At 38.5% G+C, this 21,516-nt stretch overlaps 2 protein-coding genes across 2 annotated transcripts in view; one reads left to right on the top strand and one right to left on the bottom strand.

Annotated features, from left to right (window-relative positions):
- LOC131787432 (vacuolar protein sorting-associated protein 8 homolog) overlaps nt 1-20,936 on the top strand; it is a 43,529-nt gene extending 22,593 nt beyond the window's left edge. The window contains exons 38-53 of the mRNA XM_059104539.2: nt 21-105; nt 611-709; nt 1,574-1,663; nt 2,362-2,411; nt 3,136-3,280; nt 3,809-3,898; nt 3,966-4,032; nt 4,259-4,359; nt 4,907-4,985; nt 5,244-5,326; nt 5,728-5,808; nt 6,157-6,332; nt 16,880-17,045; nt 17,361-17,411; nt 18,181-18,264; nt 19,323-20,936. Of these exons, the coding sequence (XP_058960522.2) occupies nt 21-105; nt 611-709; nt 1,574-1,663; nt 2,362-2,411; nt 3,136-3,280; nt 3,809-3,898; nt 3,966-4,032; nt 4,259-4,359; nt 4,907-4,985; nt 5,244-5,326; nt 5,728-5,808; nt 6,157-6,332; nt 16,880-17,045; nt 17,361-17,411; nt 18,181-18,264; nt 19,323-19,454 (1,579 nt within the window). The 3' untranslated portion in view covers nt 19,455-20,936. The remainder of the gene's footprint in view (nt 1-20; nt 106-610; nt 710-1,573; nt 1,664-2,361; nt 2,412-3,135; nt 3,281-3,808; nt 3,899-3,965; nt 4,033-4,258; nt 4,360-4,906; nt 4,986-5,243; nt 5,327-5,727; nt 5,809-6,156; nt 6,333-16,879; nt 17,046-17,360; nt 17,412-18,180; nt 18,265-19,322) is intronic.
- On the bottom strand, nt 5,544-15,302 carry LOC131787431 (glutathione hydrolase 1 proenzyme). The gene is made up of 8 exons (XM_059104538.2): nt 15,115-15,302; nt 11,969-12,402; nt 11,146-11,344; nt 10,406-10,710; nt 9,628-9,764; nt 8,743-8,933; nt 7,909-8,149; nt 5,544-7,431 (listed from the first exon to the last, which is right to left on the bottom strand). Exons 1-8 carry the CDS (start codon nt 15,171-15,173, stop codon nt 7,165-7,167), a joined length of 1,833 nt encoding a protein of 610 aa, XP_058960521.2. The 5' UTR covers nt 15,174-15,302; the 3' UTR covers nt 5,544-7,164.
- Nucleotides 20,937-21,516: the final 580 nt, after the last annotated feature.

Below are 21,516 nucleotides of genomic sequence, written 5' to 3' on the forward strand. Positions count from 1 at the left end.
GTGGCTAATTTTTCCTCCAGCTATCGCGTTTGTGAGATGTTGTACGAGAGAAAACGGCAATTCTCCAAAGTGTTATCCTGTTACTTCAGGGATTCCTATCGAGAGGTAGATAAGAGTAATAATTATGTAGTTGATAGGAGGTAGATACGAGTAATAGTTATGCTTCCCATCAACTACGTTTCATATGTGATAGAAGTCCTAATCGAGCGGTGGACGGGGTGAAAATGCCTTCATCGATGGTGCTCGACTGATTTGAAAGAGATTTCCACAAGCGAAAGAGCATCTCAGATTTGTTAGATCTGCGCGTGATCGGAGAAAGGAAAACTTAAAAGTAGGCGTGAAACATTGCTCAAAGAAAAGAGTTTTTTAGCGGTTTGGGTGACATCTGTCCGGCAGTCATAAAATGCTTTATCGATTTAGAGATTTTCCAACATGTAATGACTCTCGTTAGAGTTTGCATTCTCTATCCACGTCCTATGCTCGTTTACAGCATGGTACTTTACAAAGATTGTCTTCGTGTCCTATCTACAGCACACGATCTGTTGTATGCGAATAAGTTTTACCAAGAGAATGGGAGACTTTTAAGCTGTTGTTTTTTTTTTTTAAACAGCACCAGGTTTTCACTTACGTCCATTATGTGATGTCAGAAGACGTGTATACTGATCTGGAGAGAGAGGAGCTGAAGGAAGCCACACTCAATAGTTTGCAGGTTAGTTTTGTCAAGGTCCAAAGTTCCTAGACAAAATGTCGTATGTTTGGATTATATATTTTCCCAAAGTTAACCAACATAGAGAAAGATGTTTTTTCGTCTTGTCACGAGCGTGGGACAAGGAAAAAATTCTGAGTCCCTATGAGGAATGGAACCTCAGACCTTCGGATTCCGCGCTCCGATGCTCTAACCACTGAGCCACAGAGACTCCACGGTGAGCGAGGTCTAATACGAAGTCCATATGACACGCGGCCTGCATACTGCTAGGATCAAAAAAACTTACCAGCTCTCTCAAGGAGTAGGCAAATGAATATTATTTATCAGTTAAACTATGATTTCCTAAAAAATGTTTTACGTTTGTCATAATATTGGTACTTCTACTTTATCACATACTTAATTCTATATCTTGATTTATATTTATGTGCAAACAAGTTTTACTGTTAAGAAAACAGAACCATCACAAAATGCGTAGAAGCCCTTATCCTGTGTTGTTACACAGGATAGTTTTATCCACAACCCTACACTGATAACAGTTTAACACGTGAACGCAATATTTCGAGGTAACAATTTTTTGAATGGTCACACACTAGGATCCCTTTCAGAGGCTAAAAAGTTGTAGTTACTTGGTACACCATGATAAATAGTACCACCTGAAAATGCTGCTTTGTAGTTAAACTCCATTGGTTTGCGAAGGCCCAGGTTGTGGGGACCTGCTATGTACAGCGTAACAAGCATTACAGCCCTTTGATTGAAGCTGACCTCTTACGAGCAACCGAACACGTATTAGATGATATACACCCCCTTGAAAACCGGTAACTTAGATTTGTTTCTAAAGGTTAGGAACGTTTTGTATTAAACTTTCAGAGCTTTCTTTCAATCGACTGCGGAAAAACAGCTCAAATGATTCTCACTGAATTTCCGGATATCTTGACTTCCGTTATCCGTCAGTTAGAGGTGAGTGTGTTGTTGAATTTGCAGTTATGACCACAAGCGGCCCAAGCTCCAGCTGTGAGATAATCATTTCACAGCAGGAGCTTGGGCTGCCTGTGTGATGACAGACGAATTTGACGCTTTTAGATAATTAAAGGCCAATCTTCATATATGTGGCACGTACTGTGCCTATGATAGGATAAGGAAGAGAATACAAAAAAATATAACGGTTGCATTATCGGTTTGATTTGAACTGTGCATGTATAATTACCTGGTAGAGATTGTTTATCTATTTGTGAAGCCATTTTTTTAATCTGCATGTATTTTTATGCCTATTTTCCTTGAAGTAAAGTAGTTTGCAAAAGGAGACGAAAAGCAGGAATATCTTTGGTTAGCGATTTGCTTAAGAATGTGCATGGTATTGCCATATGTCCAGAAATGCATGCATTAATGAAAATGACGGATTTGACTAAAATTTTTCAAAATTGTCATCTCCGCTAAGCTAGTTTCGCATCGACGAATTTGACTAAAATCCGCCCGAATCGTAAAATCCATGAACATTCACTCGGTGAGACAAAATTTCGTCAAATCCGCCATTTTCGTCACTGCGTGTATTTCTGGGCAAAAATGTGCAAGTGCTCTCCTGCTTATACTTCCCTTCCTTTTCCTTCCCTTTTTTTTCGTTAAATATTCTTTTCTCCTTTCTTTCTTTCTTTCCTCAGGGACAATCGACTGTGCAGTATGAATTTCTAAAAGGCGTGTTTGAGAATAAGTGAGCAAAAAATATTCTTTAGGATAAATTATATGTTAGTGAATTCAAAGAAATTTCTGAGTTTCTCTCTTAACTGTGATGAAACGTCACGAGAATGGACTGGGCAGAGTATGAAATGGTTCTCAGTTTATTCAACTGACTTAGCGCTTCAAGTTACCGTATGCATCAGGTGACAGAATCTCCTTGAGTGATTTTTTTTTTCTATGTTGGTTTTTGTTTTGTTCTGCTTTCTTTCTTTTGTCGTTATTTGCTTGTTTATTTCATGTTTTCTTTTGTTCTGTTTCTTTTTCTGTTTTTGTTATTTTGTGACATGGTATACAAAAAGGGAACACCCTTTTAAAGTTCTCAAAAGGAAATGCTTTAAACGAGTCCTTGAAGCTAAACGGTGTCCGTTGCTTGCTAAGAGATAGTTTTTTTTTAGCTTACCGTCACGGTGGGAATTTTCCCACCGCGATGATAAAGAAGCAGGTACCTTTTTTATTTTTTTTATACAACGATTCAATATTCTGAAAATAGAGCAGACGTTCGGCAATCATGTTCTAAGTGGTCAATTATATGGAAAGCTCGGTGATTTTATTAGTTTGAGCAATGGAATGCGTTTCTTCTATATTCGAAAGAACTTTCATGGCGCGAGTGCCGTGATTGATATGTTATTCTAGAATGGCCGAGAGACATTGCTGTTTTGCCATTTAGTCCTTTTTGTCTCGTCTCATCTTTATTTCAGATCCCAGACCCCTAGCCGCCCAGAGGACACACCTGACGCTGAAGTCCACGAAAAATACATCGAGCTGATGTGTAGATACCAGCCAGATCTGGTGCACAGTTATTTAAGAAATACTGAAAACTACAGACTTGAAGAAACTTTGGCGGTATGTATGGAGTAATCTTAAAATATGGCGATGGAATTTTTAGAAATGACTAGATATAAGACTTTTAAGTTTCGTTTGCACTAAAAATTTTGCATAATGAGAGATCACAATTCCTATAGTTTTCCACTTTATCACGAAAAGAAATTGAGTCAAATTACAGCCGTAAAGTTATTACATTTTGCTTTCAAGAGTGGGATTGTAATCGTGTTATTTAATGCCACTTGACCTGGCCTTTTGACGTGTAGTTTTGGATAATATGTTGTGATTTGTGGACTTGAAATTTCCACATTATGCCGTCATTTTGTAATCAACTCACGCGCTGTGTTCCCCAGAGCTATTGTTTTGTCAAACCGCTTTACTAAGGAAACGCAAAGTACCGAAAAAGCAATCAAAAATCTTAAACAAAGCATTGCATAACATTTATTTTCTCATGTTCCAACTGAACAGCATAGAATGGGTTTTAATGATAGTTAATATGATGAACACATTTTCTGATTGTCCCTCGTGCGTTTTGCTTTTTTGTTGTAGATTGTTCGCCAATTTAACAACACATATGCTACATCCTATCTACTGGAGAAGGCTGGCGATATTCATGGAGCTTTCCAGCTTCTTTTAGAGGTACGTATGCCTGTATTCTCCTTCGTTGTCAGAAGCAGTTCATGATCATTTTCTACTCTTTTTGCAGACGTTAAAGGTGAAAGTAAAAGTTCTTTGTGATGTTTTTGAGGAAAACGAATCACCATCTCTGAACGGTACAGTGATTTTTTTTGTAAGATGTTATGCCATCACGCGATAAAAATCTCTAGCCCATAATCTAATTTTTGATAAGTGAGCTGAAAAGGTTAACATTATTTCAGACGTTTTCGCTCCATCTGTTTAGCAGATTTCAACTATTTGATCCACGAAATAAACATACGCCACGCACATAACAGAATATGTAAGTTTATTTTAACACTGATTTGAAGGGTTCTCTTCCAGAAATCAGGAAGCTTACTACAAACATTGAGGCTGTTTTACTAGGAGTTTTAATTCCTCTGTGCCAAAGAAATTCTGGGAGACTTGAAGAAACGGACAGAGAGGTAAAGCACAATTTTGGTGACAAGATTCGTTGCTCCTAAGATACATCTTTCCAACCAGGAGTATTGAAGAATACTGAGCAAAGAAGACAATCTGACACTTTCTCGAGCCACGAGGAAGAAATTTGTAAAGCTGAAGCAGCGTTACCAGGACCGTAGTAAAATTAGTCGCCCTCCCGTTCCCTCATACTTTGCGTAGACCTTTCATTTCTGTCTGTTTCTGTAATTAACTTGTACCTAATCGTGATCAACGTTGCTACTTTGTTGCTACTTTGTTCTCGTACAACAACATCCACATTTATAAACTAAAATAATCCTCAGTGATGAAGCTCTGAGCTCAGGGGTTAAGGAGCCAATATTTTTTTTAAGTTCGTCATTTGTAGTCCGCTTTGATACTCTCCATTCTTAGCAATCTTCATTCCTCTTTGATTTGTTGTTGTCTTTTTCCTTTTCATCCACTGGAAGAAACACGAAGTTGAAAGTCTTTACTACTAAGAGCAAATTTCATCATTGTAGAAAATGACCAACTTTAACGTTTGTGTCTTACCAGGCTTTATGGTTTCCTCTTCTCGAAACCGTCATGGCCCCTCAACGGAAATGTAAAGATACAACTAGTGCATATTTTTTAGGTAAGAACCTTACGTCATTGTTCTCACATTGTAGTCTCCTTTCTGAATTACTTTTTATGCAGTTTCGTAAGCTGATATGTAGATACGAATGATTTTTAACAATTGTGAGAAACTAGTTTAGAATTATCACTTTAAGTTACTAAAAGGAAGTTTAAAAGAGAGAGAGAGAGAGAGAGAGAGAGAGAGAGAGAAAGCGAGGAGGAACATTAAAGTTGAATCGAAGATAAAACTTAATCATGATTTATACATTTATTGTAGCTTTTAAAGATCAGACAAGACACGTTTTAAACAGCATGATGGGCTATATATCGTTACCGGCCATTTTACAGAAGATTATGCAGGTAAATTTCCATTGATTTAAAAGACAAATTTCCGGTTGAGTGGCGAGTTGAATCTAGGATTGGATTGGTGTTGGTTCATTTCGCCTTGTGATTGGTTCAGGAAACTCCCGCTATCCTCTCAGCCAGTCAGCTGCGACTTCTTTTTTTTTCGCACATCAAGCTGCTAACTTGTGTTTCCTTTGATTTCTTGTGAAATTTGCATTACTTCTGATCAAAATTAATGATTACTTTTCTTTCTACTATTTTTATTGTTTTAAAAATAACTCTTGCTTTTTGCACTCTTATTCATTCGCTTTCTGCACTCTATTTATTTACCTTCTGCACTCTATTTATTTACCTTCTGCACTCTATTCATTTACCTTCCACCGAGTTCATTTGAACTTATCTTTTCTTTACTATAGGATCCGACTTACAGTACTGGTAAATTTGGTGAAATTAAGGAACTTATTTTAGGAATGTTAGACACTTACACATATGAATCGGTGAGTATTTTTTTCTCTGGGTCAACTCATTGTTATGTATAATTCTGCTGCAACCACATTGTCAGATTGAAAAAAAATATCAGAAAGTTGCGTGCTTCAAAGCCGAAAGACACCATCTGACTGGTTGCACTTACACTGTCATATATATATATGCAAAAAATCAGAAATTTACGTGCCTCAAAGCCGGAAGAAAACCATCGAGTTCGTGTGACTGCTCCTAGCGACAAAATTTTATGTCATAGAGACATAGATTTCGAAATTTTCTCATGTCACGCGAGGTGAATAGTCGTTGTGTCATATCACCTCGTGAGCTTTGACCTTTAACCATTTTCTTTTTTTCATCTTCAGACTCTTTTAAAAACAACCAACAAATTACTCTCTGGGGATCTTCACTCCTCTCTCAGCCATCTTAAAAATCAGAGTAACCATGGAATGACACCCAAGTCGTCAAGGTGTTGTATCTGTCATAGGCTCTATACTGATGATACTGCAAGTGGTCAACGGGATGATCTTTTGATATACAGGTGAGGAAGTGAACTCGGCGTCAGCCACTCATCATTAAAGTTATATCTATTTTTAAAAACTATGTAGATCATCTTGTGAAACTGAATTAGTTTGAAAGCGAGGCAGAACTGCTGGAAAAAGACCGGTATGAATGTTTCTTTTGATTAACAGTTCACTTCAAGGTTTTTTTGTTTTTTTTTGGTCTTTTGTTTTGGTAGTATATTTGTTTTGTCATGTTTACTTTTGTGTATGATCGATTTGACAGCTTTTTATTGAAGCTGGGTTGCAACATGTATCTGACGTCTGAAAATTTACTTGACCAGTACGATATCGCATTGGCAGCAAGATCTTAACCTAGTCAATCGGGCTGATATTTCCTCTACTTCGGATGTGCTAGTGCGCAATTTACTATCGATCCAGCAGTCGGATTTTGTGCCATGTGATATTTGTACGCAATAAGTCCTATGTGACATAGGACTTATTGCGTACAACTTACTCCCCGGTTTTTCTGAATTAAGGACGATATCATAAAAATACCTCACTGACCCCACATTGCCAGTTTATTTTATGAAATTTTGCTGTGAAATCTAAATTCCTCAAGTAAACTCGTTGTGTTACACGTTACGACATTTGAAGTGCATTATGGGATACTATTCTTAGGATCACGCTCTAAAGTTAGTTATAACTGTAACCTTCAAGTCATGGCAGCAGTTATACAAATTAAGGTTACAAAGACTTTCTCTTTTCAATGACGCAGATCTCCTCTAACAAGAAACTCGCTCTCTAATACTTAGATATTTTTACTGTATGTTGCGTGATAGAAAGTTTCGTTGCATTGCGTTACACTAATAATCAGTATCCAGCCGCCCAGCTACTCTTCCTTGGGTCCGATTTGCCAGTCAATGTCCCATCTTTGTTCCTTGCCACAGCCTGGACCACTGCGTAAAGGCTCTTGGCCTCTACTTTATGCCCAAGCTTCTTTAATCCTTCTTGGATCGGCAGAGGCATGGGGTAATCTTCGTCGATACGAATATACATCGGTTGTAACTGATGGTGGAGCCTGGGATCGACAACGGCTTGAGGGAGGGTTCGGCCAAACCAGAGATAATTCATTGTAACCTATAGAGTAAATAAAAATAACAAACAATGAATTATCGGAAAGCAAGATCAAGGAATGTACCTGTAAACCTCTTATTATTATGAAGAACCAAGTTGCTGGTGTCCGTTTTTGATTCCTTCGCAACTCAACTCTGCAATTTTTCGAACCTAGACTCTCAATATATATATATATATATATACATACATATATATATTTCTGGTGCATGACAAGACGCTCTCGACAATGCGTATTCTAGCAGAATGCAAAATGCTCGTCACACAAGAACCTTGTGAATCTCGCCAACGGGCTCTTCATGGCTCGATCAACTGTGGAGTCGAAACTGAGGCAACTCGCGAACAACTTTATTTTTTTACTCTTTTACCACTTTCGTGAATTATGATTGCCATCTGCCGTAAAAACTTTTAGTTTCGATATTTTTCTGTGTTTGCCTGATTAACTGAGCCGCAAAATTATTTCGAGATTTTCCGCTGTCTTACCAGGGAAACTGCAGTTGTTATTTTCGTTCCACCAGACGCACCAAGAACCAAACGTGCCACTCCGCTTTTATCCACAAATATAGAGGGTGTGGTGGAGGATTGAGGTCTTTTCCCTGGTACGATCATATTTGATTCTGATGGTAAAACACCGAACCAGTTTTCTTCCCCTGGAGTCGAAAAGTCGTCCATTTCGTTGTTGTAAATGATTCCAGTACGAGTCGATCGATATTTCGATCCATAGCTAAAAGAACAATGATGAAATTCAATTTACTATGCTTAGAGATTCAAAGGCGCAAGTAAAGTGCTCTCGGAATTAGGTAAGTTAACATCTGTTTAAAAGTAAAAGTAACAGAAACAGAAAAAGACAAAAACAAAACAAACAAACAATCAAACAAAACAGCAAAAAAAAAAAAGAAAAAGAAAAAAAAAGCAGGGTATAGCGAGATGCACAAAGTTCGACGCATGGTATTTTATATTTTCTGTCACACTTCACATTTCACATTCGGAATTTGGTAAGTTAACATCTGTTTAAAAGTAAAAGTAACAGAAACAGAAAAAGACAAAAACAAAACAAACAAACAATCAAACAAAACAGCAAAAAAAAAAAAAAGAAAAAGAAAAAAAAAAGCAGGGTATAGCGAGATGCACAAAGTTCGACGCATGGTATTTTATATTTTCTGTCACACTTCACATTTCACATTTCGAACTTCAAATTTTACACTTCAAATGTTCCTTGAGTATTCATGTTTCTGTTTTATGCGTGATATGTGAACAGCTCGGTAGTAAACGAAAGTTGCCGAGTGAAATAACCCTTATTTACACCAAATGACCTACTACAGATTGATCGTTGTAGTTGCTGAAACAGCGTCGCCATTTTCTGCAATAACAGACAAGTGTGAAGTCCCCTGATCGTTGGATTTTTGATAGAAGTCACCGTAGTGTGTGTAATTTGTGAATGTGCGGTCGTCCCGGATCCTCTGACGTAGAGATTCTGCAAACGTCTCGTTTGTCATTTCCTTGATAACCTACAATGCAAGATATTGAAAAAATGTTTTCGATCTTTTTCTCTTATTTTTAGACTTTTATCTCCTAAGATCTGATTACATGTAGTGTTTTCCTTCATAGCGCTTTACTTGCCCATGTTTCAGGGGAAATTAATCCTGCATCAAGATAACGCGTTAGCAACTCAGTTTCATCACCTGTTCACGGGGTTATATTTTAACATTCTAAGGAGAGGTTACGTTATAATCACCTGTTAGAGCTCATAGGTTAACTAACACCATAGCAGATAACACAGTTTGAATTTTCACTTCTTTTGCGCAAGGGGATGAGCAGCTTTTTTACACGGTTTCCTCTTACTGAGAAGTTGTACTCCTGTATTTAGAAAGGCGCTGAGCGCACAGTATTTCCGGCCACACGACTCGAAGCTCAGAGACGTATATTAACAGAGGTCAAAACATGACAAGGCATTCTTTGGGTGACTTAAGTCTAATTATTCCTTTAGTATAGCTGTTCTCGTATCTAAGGGAGAGTGCTAGGAAGAAGATAACACAAGGGATCACTAACTGCGATAAGAAGAGCATAACTTCCGCAGGCATCTAGGCTGAAATTTTTAGACTCAACCTATCCGTTCATACGATATTTTAATCCATGACGACTTCGTGTAACGGACCAATAGCAAGTTAAGAGACACGATTTTGATCGAAGTTATGGGATTACCTGTGTTACATTTGCAAAGTCCTGGTCTCCCAACAAAGCTCTGTACGCATACGCAAACTTAAAAGCCTCTACAATCCTGTGGTAGGTCACGACCGAATTCTTTGTTCCATTCCGATCTGATGGCTTCATGTTGTATCCTTAAGGATATAAGGTGGCAAAACTAAGTGAGTGGCTTGATTCATATAGAGGTATCAGTAGTTTCTATGGTGAGAAATCTACCTCGTGAACGGTTGAAGGTGTGGTCCAGAGAGACCAGAGTTATGTTGCAAATCATGTGAAACAAGAGTGTCTTGCACACATAAATTCCAGATCAATATCATTATCTGGGCAACTGCCCACCTACACCTCCCCTAACCCAATAACAGTCAATTAATAACAAGTTAGGGTGAATGTTGGGTTATGGGAGGGGTAGGTGGGCTGTTGCCCGGATACTGATATTGATCCTAAATGGATTAAATTCCTTTATTTTTTAACTACCCCTGCCTCGGAAAGAATCTAGCAAACATGTGTTTTAACAAACAAGCAAGACAGGACCAAACAAACGAATGAAGAAGCACAAGTTATTAAGGACTCTCCTTCCCCGTTTATACATATTACATTCCAACATGCAATCTCAAATTTAACTTTATTGTCGAGGGATCTGTCTTTGAGTTGAAAAATTTATGGGAAAAAATTAATTTTAACTGTGTCTTTCCTCATACCACAAAGGAGAAGGGGGGTCAGTTGTTCCTTTAGAGCCCACCTCCCCATCGGCAAGGCCCTCGTTGTGTTTTCCTACCTTTTAAAATATTCAGGATAAGACTCAGCACCGCACCACTTCCGGGGGGAGGGGTCGAGTACCAGTTGTACTTCCCCAGAGTTCCTTGTATGGGTATCTTGAATTTTGCCTTGTATTTCTTTAAATCTTCCAAGGTAAAAATACCGCCGCCTTCCTTGACATCCTTTACAATGTCCTCGGCCAGTTTTCCGTTGTAAAAATCATCAGGTTTGTCACGAATTTTCTCCAGTGTTTTCGCATACTTGGGCATGTACAGGGTCTCGCCTAGCTGCTTTAATTCGCCTTTCTTGTTAAAGAGAAGTTCCCTTTAAGTTAAAAGTAGCAGTTTTTAATGATATGGGGATTAAGAATAAAGGAGAAAAATATATTATTTGTCATTCAATTGAAGTTTTATTGTCACCCTCCGTGCAGACATAGTTATCTTTGAAGCAAAGCGAGTACGATAAATAAATCTACCGTAGAGAGCAGACCTATTACTTTGTGTTACCTGCAGGAAATATCATATCCCTTCTTTTTTTCTTATAATTATTTAAAACAGTCATAGCTTACGAAATCTGACTTAGAAAGAGTTGACACTCATTTACACTGCCAAGAAAAATTGTCAGGCGAAGACCTTTTTCGGGGAACTTGTTTGTGTGAATAGTACATGCACAAGCGCGCGTTGTGAAGAATACTTTGAAGTGTAAAATGGAACTCATAAATTCAATCCTAAAGCCGATTATCTACACATTTTTACAAACCTCAAGCCGGGATCTTTTTTAAGAAGAGGCTTGACAGTTGGCCTTGCGGCCGCCTTGTAAGCAGCATAACCAAATGGAAATCCTTTTTTGGCCATGTCAATGGAAGGCTGCACCAGTTCCCTCCAGGGAAGTTTGCCATACTTTTTCCAGCCTTCGTAAAAACCTTTCACCTCGCCGGGCACCCCAGAGGCTGTGGGACCTAACCAGTTTGTATGGTGATTTAAAAAAAGTATATTTATAATAAAAATAACAAGATAAAAGTCAGACGTCAAATAAGATGAAGTGTCGTCGGGAAATAATTACATGTAATTAACCACTTTGAACTGATTCGATTTTATCTGGTTATTTTACACTCTCGCAACTACTTGACCTTCGAGATCAGAACGTAGTAGGCAGAGTCCGTGATAGGAAGTTAAGGTTGTTATACATGTGATATGAATTGATCGAACCCATGTACCTGAATATAGACCGACAAGCACATGAATACTGTATTGATTATGGTGAAATTAGAACTCCCAAGGACTGACTTCTGGAATTCCATTTCCAATTACACACTGTTTCCATGATGGAACTCTGTTTCCAGTGAAATTTTATTTCGTAGCTCGAAGAGAGGAAAATTACTCTCCAAAATGAATTAAGATACGTTTCATTAGTGCCTTTTGTTGTAATAATAATTGGATAGAGAGTCTTAATGTTTTGGAGGATCCATCATTTGTCAAGTATATTTCGACACGGGACTGATTATTTCCTTTTACGGTGACTTTCCGAGTGGATCATTCTGGTCACGAAAATTCGGTTTTAATCATGTAAAACTAAAACGCACCTAATTTGGAGCTCATCGTTTCATTAACATACATGTTTCTGTTGGCCTTCCCCGGGGCTTCTTCGCGAAAGTCTATGACCTCCACAAATTTATTGCTCTTGTCGTACACAACCAGGAAGCCGCCTCCCCCGATACCGGCCGAATGCATGTTGTAAACCCCAATACAGAACAAGGTAGCGATGGAAGCATCCATGGCTGACCCATTTTTCTTTAGAATGTCACGGCCTATCTCTGAGCATAGGCCAGCGTCTGACGCAACAACCGCGTGTTTATAGGGGCCATCCGCTCCTGGTGGACCAGTTGGTGGAGGAGGAATCCCCACGCTCTTGGTGGGGATTGGTTCCTCTTTGTAAGTCGTCCAGACAATCGGGAATATAATTATAAATAGCAGCAAGAATGCAACGGTTATCGTAATGCAAATGATGCCGTTGAGTCTGCGGAAAAAAACGAATGAAATAATTACTTTAGTGTGATTTACACATTTGTTGTTTTATTATCGATCTATGAGGCTATGTCACCTTTGTTTGACTCTGCAGTGGTCTGTACCGGAAGTGTAACAATATCCTTAATAGGTACATGCTATCGGCACATGCCCTGGAAACAGGTTCAGACTATTGTAGGATGGGCTATCGTGTTCTTTACCGCATAAATCTCCGAACAACTTATCCAAGTGATAACCGAAAAATTACGCGTTTCATAACAAATTTTAAAAAATTTAAAAACTAAAATTTTAGCTACAAATCCAGCCCTGTGTCTATGTGGCTCGGTCGAAAAAATATTAATTGGTAATGTTTTGGGATCATCCTTTCTTGAAACAGGATTTACAGGTCGTGTTTTTGCTGCTTGAAGTTATTATATCTATTGTATGAATATAGCATCCAATTAACAAATCTTAGGAATTAGTTACAATTGAACACTGCTTTTTGTCCGTTAGAGGATTTTAACATTTGTGAGGCTCTTGTACGGATATTACGAGTCTTTTGAATCTCTGGCTTGAATCAGTGTATTTTCAACCCTCGATAGTAGATAATGCCGTAATGTTTATTAAGCTTGAATTGTTTCAGGAAGTATTTCTGTATACAGCTATCTGCAGAAGGTTGTCGGAAAAAGGACAAAGGTTACCTGTGTATTGGGTAATCAATGTTCTTTAATAGGTGGAACATATAAATATGGACAAAAGGACTAGTGAACAGGGAATGAATACCGACATGTACGTGAATACAAGAAGGAAAAATAATAGAACATTAGGTTGTGAAATTTTTTTCCTTGGGTCACTTCGAATGAGCTCTTTTTGAAATTACATCATTTTGGTCGCTCATCTTTAGTTTTTCAGCAGGGTTAGAATTAAAATTCAGTCTTGCGAACAAAATGATGTCATCAAACCCGCTGTGTTGTCTGCAGTGATGTCTTCTACTATTTCCCTGAAATGTGGAAGTCAAGGAGTTGTTTTCCTCGCTCTTCTTTAGTTTTTCACCAAGGTCAGAATTAAAATTCAGTCTTGCGAACAAAATGATTTCATCAAACCCGCTGTGTTCTCTACAGTGATGTCTTCTCACATTTCCCTGAAATCTTCAGGTGAAGGAGCCGTGAACTAAAAACTACCCATAATGCCTCTTAGGGTTGTTGCGTTTTTTTTTTTTGTTTGTTTGTTTTGTCGACAACCTTTATGCAAACAGCTGTTTCCTCTTCGTGTTCTGAAACAAAGCGTCAGTCCAGTCCCAAAGGTAATCTGTTGTTAAGATTGTTTTTTAGGCCATTGTTTTCTTCTATGAAAGAATTCTATGCATAATGTTGGATTATATGAAAATCTTGCCCTCTGGCATTCAAGTAGAACACATATCGATAAAATCACGAACAAGCGAATACCGTCGTCTTGATCACTACATGGATTAGTTAAAAGTACGTTCCAAATGCTTAACCCAGTGAGCAGTAAGATTTTAAGTAAAAAGTAAATATTGCTAATTAGTTATTTACATGCCGACTAAAAAAAAGCATGCTGACTTGCACTCATTGTTTGTCTCAAACGTTGTTAAGAAGCAGTGAATGTTACGAACCAGCTGAAGTGACCTAACCAGTGACAAAACGAGACCATCTCTATTCAGGCGTCGCTTAAAAATGACAGAAAGTTTCGGTGAATCATCTTCATCGTTAAACTCTATGCTTTGATGTTGCATAATCACTTGCTGTAACAAATAAAGCGACCAACGCATTGCAATGCATCGAGCACGTCGACCTCTGCCCTTTTATCCACACATTTAGAAATCTCTCGAATTAGCTATCAACAGCAAGCTTTATGGACATCTTCCTCGAACAAACTATTGACTCTGTGACTCAGTGACTCAGTGAAATTATTAAACCTGGCTGTACTTCGGCTCTAACCGAAGCCGACGATCTTGTTTTGAAATAGCGGAAGGGACCACCGTGCAATACAAAAGGATTTCCTTCTCACCCAGATGTCATTTTCGCTAAGCTTTACCAATAGATACGTGTTATACATAGTCAGCGGGTTCATTTTTCCATCCTCCTTTAGTATCTTATTGCACAGATTTCAAGATAGCGACTCTAAAACTCTGGTTCACGCGTTGGGCGAATATAGTTCTCATTTCTTCTGCGTGGTGTGGTTTTGAATGCTCAGTTTCTTAAGGAGGAACTTATCAACTTTTGTCTCAATCGGCGCCTTTTTGCGACTAAATGGACTGAATAGTGAAATTATTAAACCTGACTGTACTTCGGCTCGAAACAAAGCCGGCGATCTTGTTTGGAAATAGCGGGCGGGACTACCGTGCAATACAAACGGTTTGTCTTCTCACCCAGCTGTTATTTTTGCTAAGCTGTAAGCTGTAGTAACAGATTCCATCGTCCTTTCCTATCTACTCTGACAGCTTTCAAAATAGCGACTCTAAAAATCTGGTTCTCATGTTGAGCGATGATAGTTCTCATTTCCTCCACCTGGCGTGATTTTGAAAGCTCAGTTACGCAAGGAGGAACTTTTCAACCTTTGTATTGGAACCCTATTGCGACCAATCTTTGAAAGAACCGCCTTTCACCATATTGCCATTATAAACATTCCAGTAACACAGCGATCTGTTGCATAAGAACTTAAAGACGCTGTTGCAGCCGCCAAACTCGCGTGATTTGATACTCACCGTCTACGTCTCTCTGTCAGGTTACTTGAAAACGATTCTTTATATTTACCTTCCTCCATTCGGCAGCCAATTGATGTAATATCTATAGCGAAACAGTGGAAGCGAAAAACTCTACCTTAGAACTGTTCGGGAAAAAGAAGTTCGTTGAAACGACTTGTTGTGTGTTTGACTTGAAAATGAAACACAGAGGTCAGGTCAAGGACTGGCGCAAATTTAGGTCAGATTGTAAACATTTCCATCATGAAGACGTCACTCGTGTAAGGAGAGGTGCTCCAAGTTAATTAAAAAAAAAAAAAAGAAAGACATTAAAAAAAAAAAAAAAAAGAAAAAGAAAGACAGAGGCATAAGGGCTTAAAATACCTCATAGTTGCCGTTCTCGCGTTTGGGAACCAAACCTCACTCGGGAAACGAGTGAGGTGAAACTTACGAGAAAGATCTACGTGACAAAAGAATATTTTTTGAGGGTTTGAAATTTTTTGAGAACATCTTCCTTTTTTCTTGTGACATAGTGCGTAAAGTGCAAATGTTAGGCTATTGTATTAGGGTATGAGTTATTGTGGAAAACAATTTGCGTTATAACATAGCTAGTAAATTTGTCTGATCAAATTCAATTGCGCGAGCGGTGCTTCATATTCCTATTTTGCACACTCATGACGTCAGCAAACAAATCCCTCGAGAAAAATTTTCCTTTGGGTTGAAATGTTATAAAACAATTGGTTCATACGTCAGCTGTGCTTTCATCGAGATATGAAGCACTTGGGAAGTTTGGAGAGCACTCAAGAAGCTAGAGTCGCTCTCGGCTACGCTTCGAGCAACTCTTACGCATCTTTCGTGCTCTCCAAACTTCCCGCGTGCTTCATATCTCGATGAACGCACTCTGACATATGAACCAATTGTTAAATATAATTCGCTCCTTGCCGTCTTCCTTTCAGTTGTGTTTCGTAATTTCACACTGCTGTTTTTTTTTCTAATCAAAAAGAGCAGAGATGATATGTCGAGAGCTGTCTCGAGTTGACAGACTTAATCTTGCCGACAGACCATTGTCGCTGTGCGTCTCACGGAAACTGAATTAACATTTTGTTATTCTCCAGAAACACAGGACATTCGCATATTTGATATTATGGTAAATCTATCAATAACACATAACTTCCTTCTTGCAAAAAAGAGTTTTACTCTGGCTTGGCACTCAAACGAGGAATGCGTGAACAGTATTTCTAGACATTTCCTCGCCAAGCCGAGCGTGACCTTCATTAAATACCAAATGCTTAAGGATCCATTCTTTTGCACTTTTTTTGTCTTATTATTGAGCTTAATAGAACTGCTGTCTAGGGCGTCAGAATTGAAAAAAAATTCGTAAAAATATAAAGCATGTATCACGAAGTATCGCAATGTAAGTATTGAAAATTATATTTCATCCTCCGAAGCAAAGAGGAGCGAAGAACTGATGTTTGGGGGTGCGAAGGAAGAGGAGGGCTGGGAACAGGTGGTTTATTCGGTCAGATTCTTGTAGCGAAAGGGATAATCGTTGGACTTCGCCTCTTCTTATGGAACTTCAATAGACGCTTTATCTTTTTAATCTTCCAATTAGGATATGTAGGATCTTCATATGTCTGGATATCATTAAATTTTGTTTTCGAATGGCAAGCTTTTGTTTATAGATGACTGGTTTAGCTCAGAGCAAGCATAACTTAATTGAATTCTGCAACGTGTAGGAGCTTTTTAGATCTTCTAAAAATATCTTTAGTTACTCTTTTGGTTTCTTCAGGTGTGGCCACGTATATCATTCAGAATGTATGGCAGGGACTACCGGAACTGAGGGAAATTGGATCTGTATGCTCTGTAATAAAACTGGGCTTTCGCGTCTTTCTTCGTGGAAAGGCAAGAGAGTTCTGGGGAAGTCAGTGAAGCCATTGTCACCCGGATCTGTGCAGGTATGTGTCATTAAAAAATTATCCTTGTTGTCTTATATAATTCGTAGGACACAGTTGAGGAGAATATAGGAAATTCTTTGTTGGCCTTATATTACTGAGTGACACTGAAGCCTTAACAGCCAAAAGATTCCCTATGGTGCAAGTACTTTTTTCTTCATCATCGACAAACTTTTACTAGCTTTATTGCAACAATTTTAAGCAAAAAATTTTCAACCAAGCTTATTCAGTTTCATCTTTGAAGCAAAATATCTTCCCAATGGTTGACAAAATTAGTGTATAAATAACGCAACCTTTCTTTATGATTTCCTCGTGCAGAAGTTCAAAACAGAAAGTTCTGGAGCGGCAAAGAAGGAGGATCTCTCCAAGGTAAGGAGGGGTTGCTATGTTGTTGAGAAATATTAACTTTTTTTAGCTTCCATAGGCATGGGTGAAGAGACTAGAACTGCTAAGGGAATCTTTTAAAGGTTATGATTTTTTGGTTATACGTTGCCAGTTGTCCCTTGTAACACAAACTGGATGAAATAACCTAATTCCTATTCTAGAAACAGTCGACTCTCACCCTACGGACACCTCGCTTTTACAGACAATCCACCATTGCGGCCAAGAGCCAGCCCCCCGGCGAAACGCACAAAGAAATAACAGAAACCAACTTCCGTTATTACGGACTCTCACTATAGCGGACACTTAAGTAATTCGCCTAAAATTTTGACTCTCATGATATAAAGCGACATTACGATAAATGAAAATGAAGAAACCATTCTTCAATTGGGTGTGAACAGGAGGATTTCCTTCTTGTCGCCGAATAGATTTCCGGTTCGTGAGGTCACGCTAGAAGCTTTATGTTTGCGTCGTTACACATTCTTTGAGAGCATTATTTACAACACAATTTTGTTTCTCTTGTTCCCCGCTACTACGTACTCTCGCCATTACGGACATTTAATCTTCCCCCGAGGGTGTCGGCAATGACGGGAGTCGACTTTATTTCATTTTGATTATCTTGTGTTCAATTTTTTTCCTTTAGTTTTCTCTGTTTCAAAATAAAACATAGGATGTGGAAGTGGACTCTGAAACACTTCACGGTTCCTTACGTAAACTTACGTTTTATTTATCCTTCGTATGTCTCTTCTCTTGACAGACTGAAAGATCAGTGCCTTCACTTACGCAGCAACAATTCGAGGCAGTGTCTAGGCTGAAGGCACAAAACAAAGGTGTATCGCGGGTAATTAGATTGACTATTAATGTATCAGATGATCTTAAACCTTAACTACCAAAAATGAGAAAGGTCTCTTTGATCATAATCATCTTTGTCAAAAATCGGAATAATAATGCAACGATAATGGTGCATTCAGTCGTTTAACTTCTTTCGATGTAAAGTATTTATGTTTTTTTTTCAATTTTGCTTTTGTTTTGTTTAATTGGTTGTTTGTTTCTGACTAGTTTAGAAGGTGGCGCTACTTTCGACGCTTAATTGTAAACTTTTTTCACTCATTGTCGATCTTCATACTTAACCATCCTAAGATAAGAGGATGGTTTGGGAATTCCCGGATTGATTGAATTACAGCATCGACAGGGATTGGTCGATACATTCTCAGTTTCCTGTTGAACTGTGAAATACTCTGACGAAGTCAGTTTCAGCGCACTCCATCAGAAAATTTCCCGCTCCTTTAAAGATTGATCAGACTGGAGAGATGGTGAAAACCAAGCAGGATTACTTTAAAAGAGGTGGAGAGAGACAAATGTCGGGGCCATCGAAATACTCTCGGCGCCGAATTGCGTGCCTCATCAATGTATGCCGGCATATATTTAGATTTCTGGGATTCTATGGGGAGGCTGGGGTTATGATTGATTTCTCCTTTTTAGAAGACGTTTCGGCAATCCTGGGTAAAAATACCACAGTAAAAAACTTTATGAGGACTAGGCATGAGTTTACCGCGCTTAGAACTCCAGGTCTGGTTGAGTTCCAGCTTTTTCCAATGTGGGATTGGTCGATACATTCTCCGTTTCTTAGGTGAGCGGTGAAATACTCTGACGGAGTCAGCTTCAGTGCACTCCATCAGAATATTTTGCGCTCGCTTAAAGATTGATCAGGTCGGGGAGATGGAGGAATTTTGCATGATTACTTTAAGAGAAGTAGAGAGCAAGACAAATATGGCGGCCATCAAAATCCACTCGGCGCGTGCATCGTTAAGGTGTGCTGGCGTACATTTAGATTTCTGGGATTCTATAGGAAGGCTGTAGTTATGATTGCTTTCTTCTTTTTATTTCCTTCTATTTCAGTTGGCCATTTTATCAGAGTTATCAAGGTCAAGTGATGCTATTAGTCATACTTACGGCAGTCGATCGACTAGCTCAGGCAATATCTTTGAAGACGAACGCTTCAGACTGCATCTTGCCCCGCCACGAGATTAGAATTATTACATCAATTGGTGAGAGCTAAGTGCCCTTGTTAGCGAGACACCAAGGTGAGATGAGCTGGAAAAGTTCGGCTCGTGGACTTCTCAAGAAACGTTTGTTGGTTCCATAATTTAAGTCAACGTCACTTCGCATTGGAAATTTTCTGTTGGAGAACGGTTTTCCTCAAACCTTTGGAACTTCATTGCAAATTATCTCTATCAACTTACCTACGTCCTCTTTGTCAAAAGTCGCCTCATTCAATAACTGGCGTATTCAGTTTTGGACAAGTTGACTTGTCAAGGGAAAAATTGTGAATGAAAACATGCTGGTGTAAAGGCTGCGTTGTGGTGATGAATTGATGCTAGTTTTCTTGTAAAGCCTTCAAGTTCAGTTGTTAATGAAATTGTATACTTTATTGCCATGACTATGCATTATCAGCCATGTAAGTCATGGGACTATTGATTTAAGTTTTTCTGGGAGACATACTTTAAGGAATGCACGTACTTGGATGAAGTATTCATATAGCAGCGTTAAGAATGAGTTGAACTAATGCTGCTATACGTAGCATTATTACAGAACCCTGCTTAATTCAGTCAAGCGTGCTTGTAAAATATATGTTTTCTTTGGATTTGAGTACCGGTCGTTTCGCACCCAGCTAGGTCGATTCGTACCCAGTTAGTCGGGTCGTTTCGTACCCATACAAATAAAGTATGTTTTCCATGTTAGGAATGTTTTAAGTAAGAATGGAAAAGACAAAAAAACGAGAATCAACGAATTTGTTATCGTTAATAACAGAGGGAGAAAAAAATTCACATTCACAATGTCTGCATGTTATTATTAAGAAAATGGTAAGTGTAAACAAGAGACTGATCTATTAAAAAAAAAATATATATATATGTATATATATATGTATATGTATATGTCAGAGTTACCTTGCACTAGGTAACAATTCGTTGTTTTCAGTTAATTAGGAGGTCAAGGACAGAATTCTGGTTGTATCTTGCTCGCATGATTTTACCAACTTGTCGTGTATAACAATCACCATTTATTCACGCGATCGCGCTTGAGGTATTTCAAATGAAAGTATATATAGAATGGGTACGAATCGACTCAAACTCGGTACGAATCGACTGAATGTGGTTGCGAAACGACCGTGGGTACGAAACGACTGGATGGCCTGGATTTAAGTCACGAACTTGGCCTAAAATGTCCTTTTACGCGAGCAAGGAAATTTTTAAAATTGAGATCAGCACAAGGCCTTTTTCAAACGCTTTTAATAGATAGTTTCAAGAAGTCTTTGGAAGTTAATGCCAAAATTTATATTATTATTCATAAAAAAGCATTCATGCGCGTAACGAAAATATTTTTATCTAGGGAAATTGTTGATGTTGCAATATATTTTCAAAATTAAGAAATGTAAGTAGAAAGGGAAGATTCTTTGTGCGTTCACTTTTACAATATAATTTACAAGAATTTCGCTTTGATGCTGCTTTGAAAAAGCGGATTGTACCAAATTATTTATAATAAAATGAATGCAAGCTTACCTTTTATATTTGTTCGCGATTCTTTTTTTCCCCCTAATATTACGCGAGAGCTTTAAGCGGAATGAGATTGTTAAACTTTGCTATTGGTAGGAGAGTCTCGTTGCAAAAATTCCGTTCTCTTGGGACTGATGAACTAAAATGTTTTAACTCTGATACATCGACAAGCACAACTTACTCCTCTGCTTCGTTCGTACGCACGTAGATCTCAAGAAAAGTCACGGGCACTGGAAATTTAGATTCAGTTGATGGTGTAGCCCGATTAAGTCGAGCTACATCCGGGTTCTCATGGCTTTCATAGTGTGGAGAGAGAGAGAGACTGGCGAGAAAAGGTGGAAACGATGAGACATGTGGAGGAGATAGGGTTTTTCGTGCGCACAACCAGAAGAAGGAAGAAAAATAATAGATTGAAAGCTGCTTTTAAATCTTGGCTATTATCATTGTCATTATTAATATCATCACAATTCATCTCAGTACTTGATTCCTACGCGCAAGTCGTCTGTAGTCTCTCCAACATCGACAAACAGACGGCAGGT

This window comes from Pocillopora verrucosa, chromosome 13 (assembly GCF_036669915.1).
Source record: "Pocillopora verrucosa isolate sample1 chromosome 13, ASM3666991v2, whole genome shotgun sequence".
Lineage (NCBI taxonomy): Eukaryota > Metazoa > Cnidaria > Anthozoa > Scleractinia > Pocilloporidae > Pocillopora > Pocillopora verrucosa.

Bases quoted from the DNA above. Each gene is read 5' to 3' on its own strand.
- LOC131787431 (XM_059104538.2), bottom strand. From the start codon at position 15,173: ATGGAGGAAGGTAAATATAAAGAATCGTTTTCAAGTAACCTGACAGAG. The intron at 12,403-15,114 runs GTGAGTATCAAA...TTTTTTCCGCAG, and splicing joins CTGACAGAGAGACGTAGACG to ACTCAACGGCATCATTTGCA. The intron at 8,934-9,627 runs GTAATCCCATAA...CTTGCATTGTAG, and splicing joins ACTTTGCAAATGTAACACAG to GTTATCAAGGAAATGACAAA.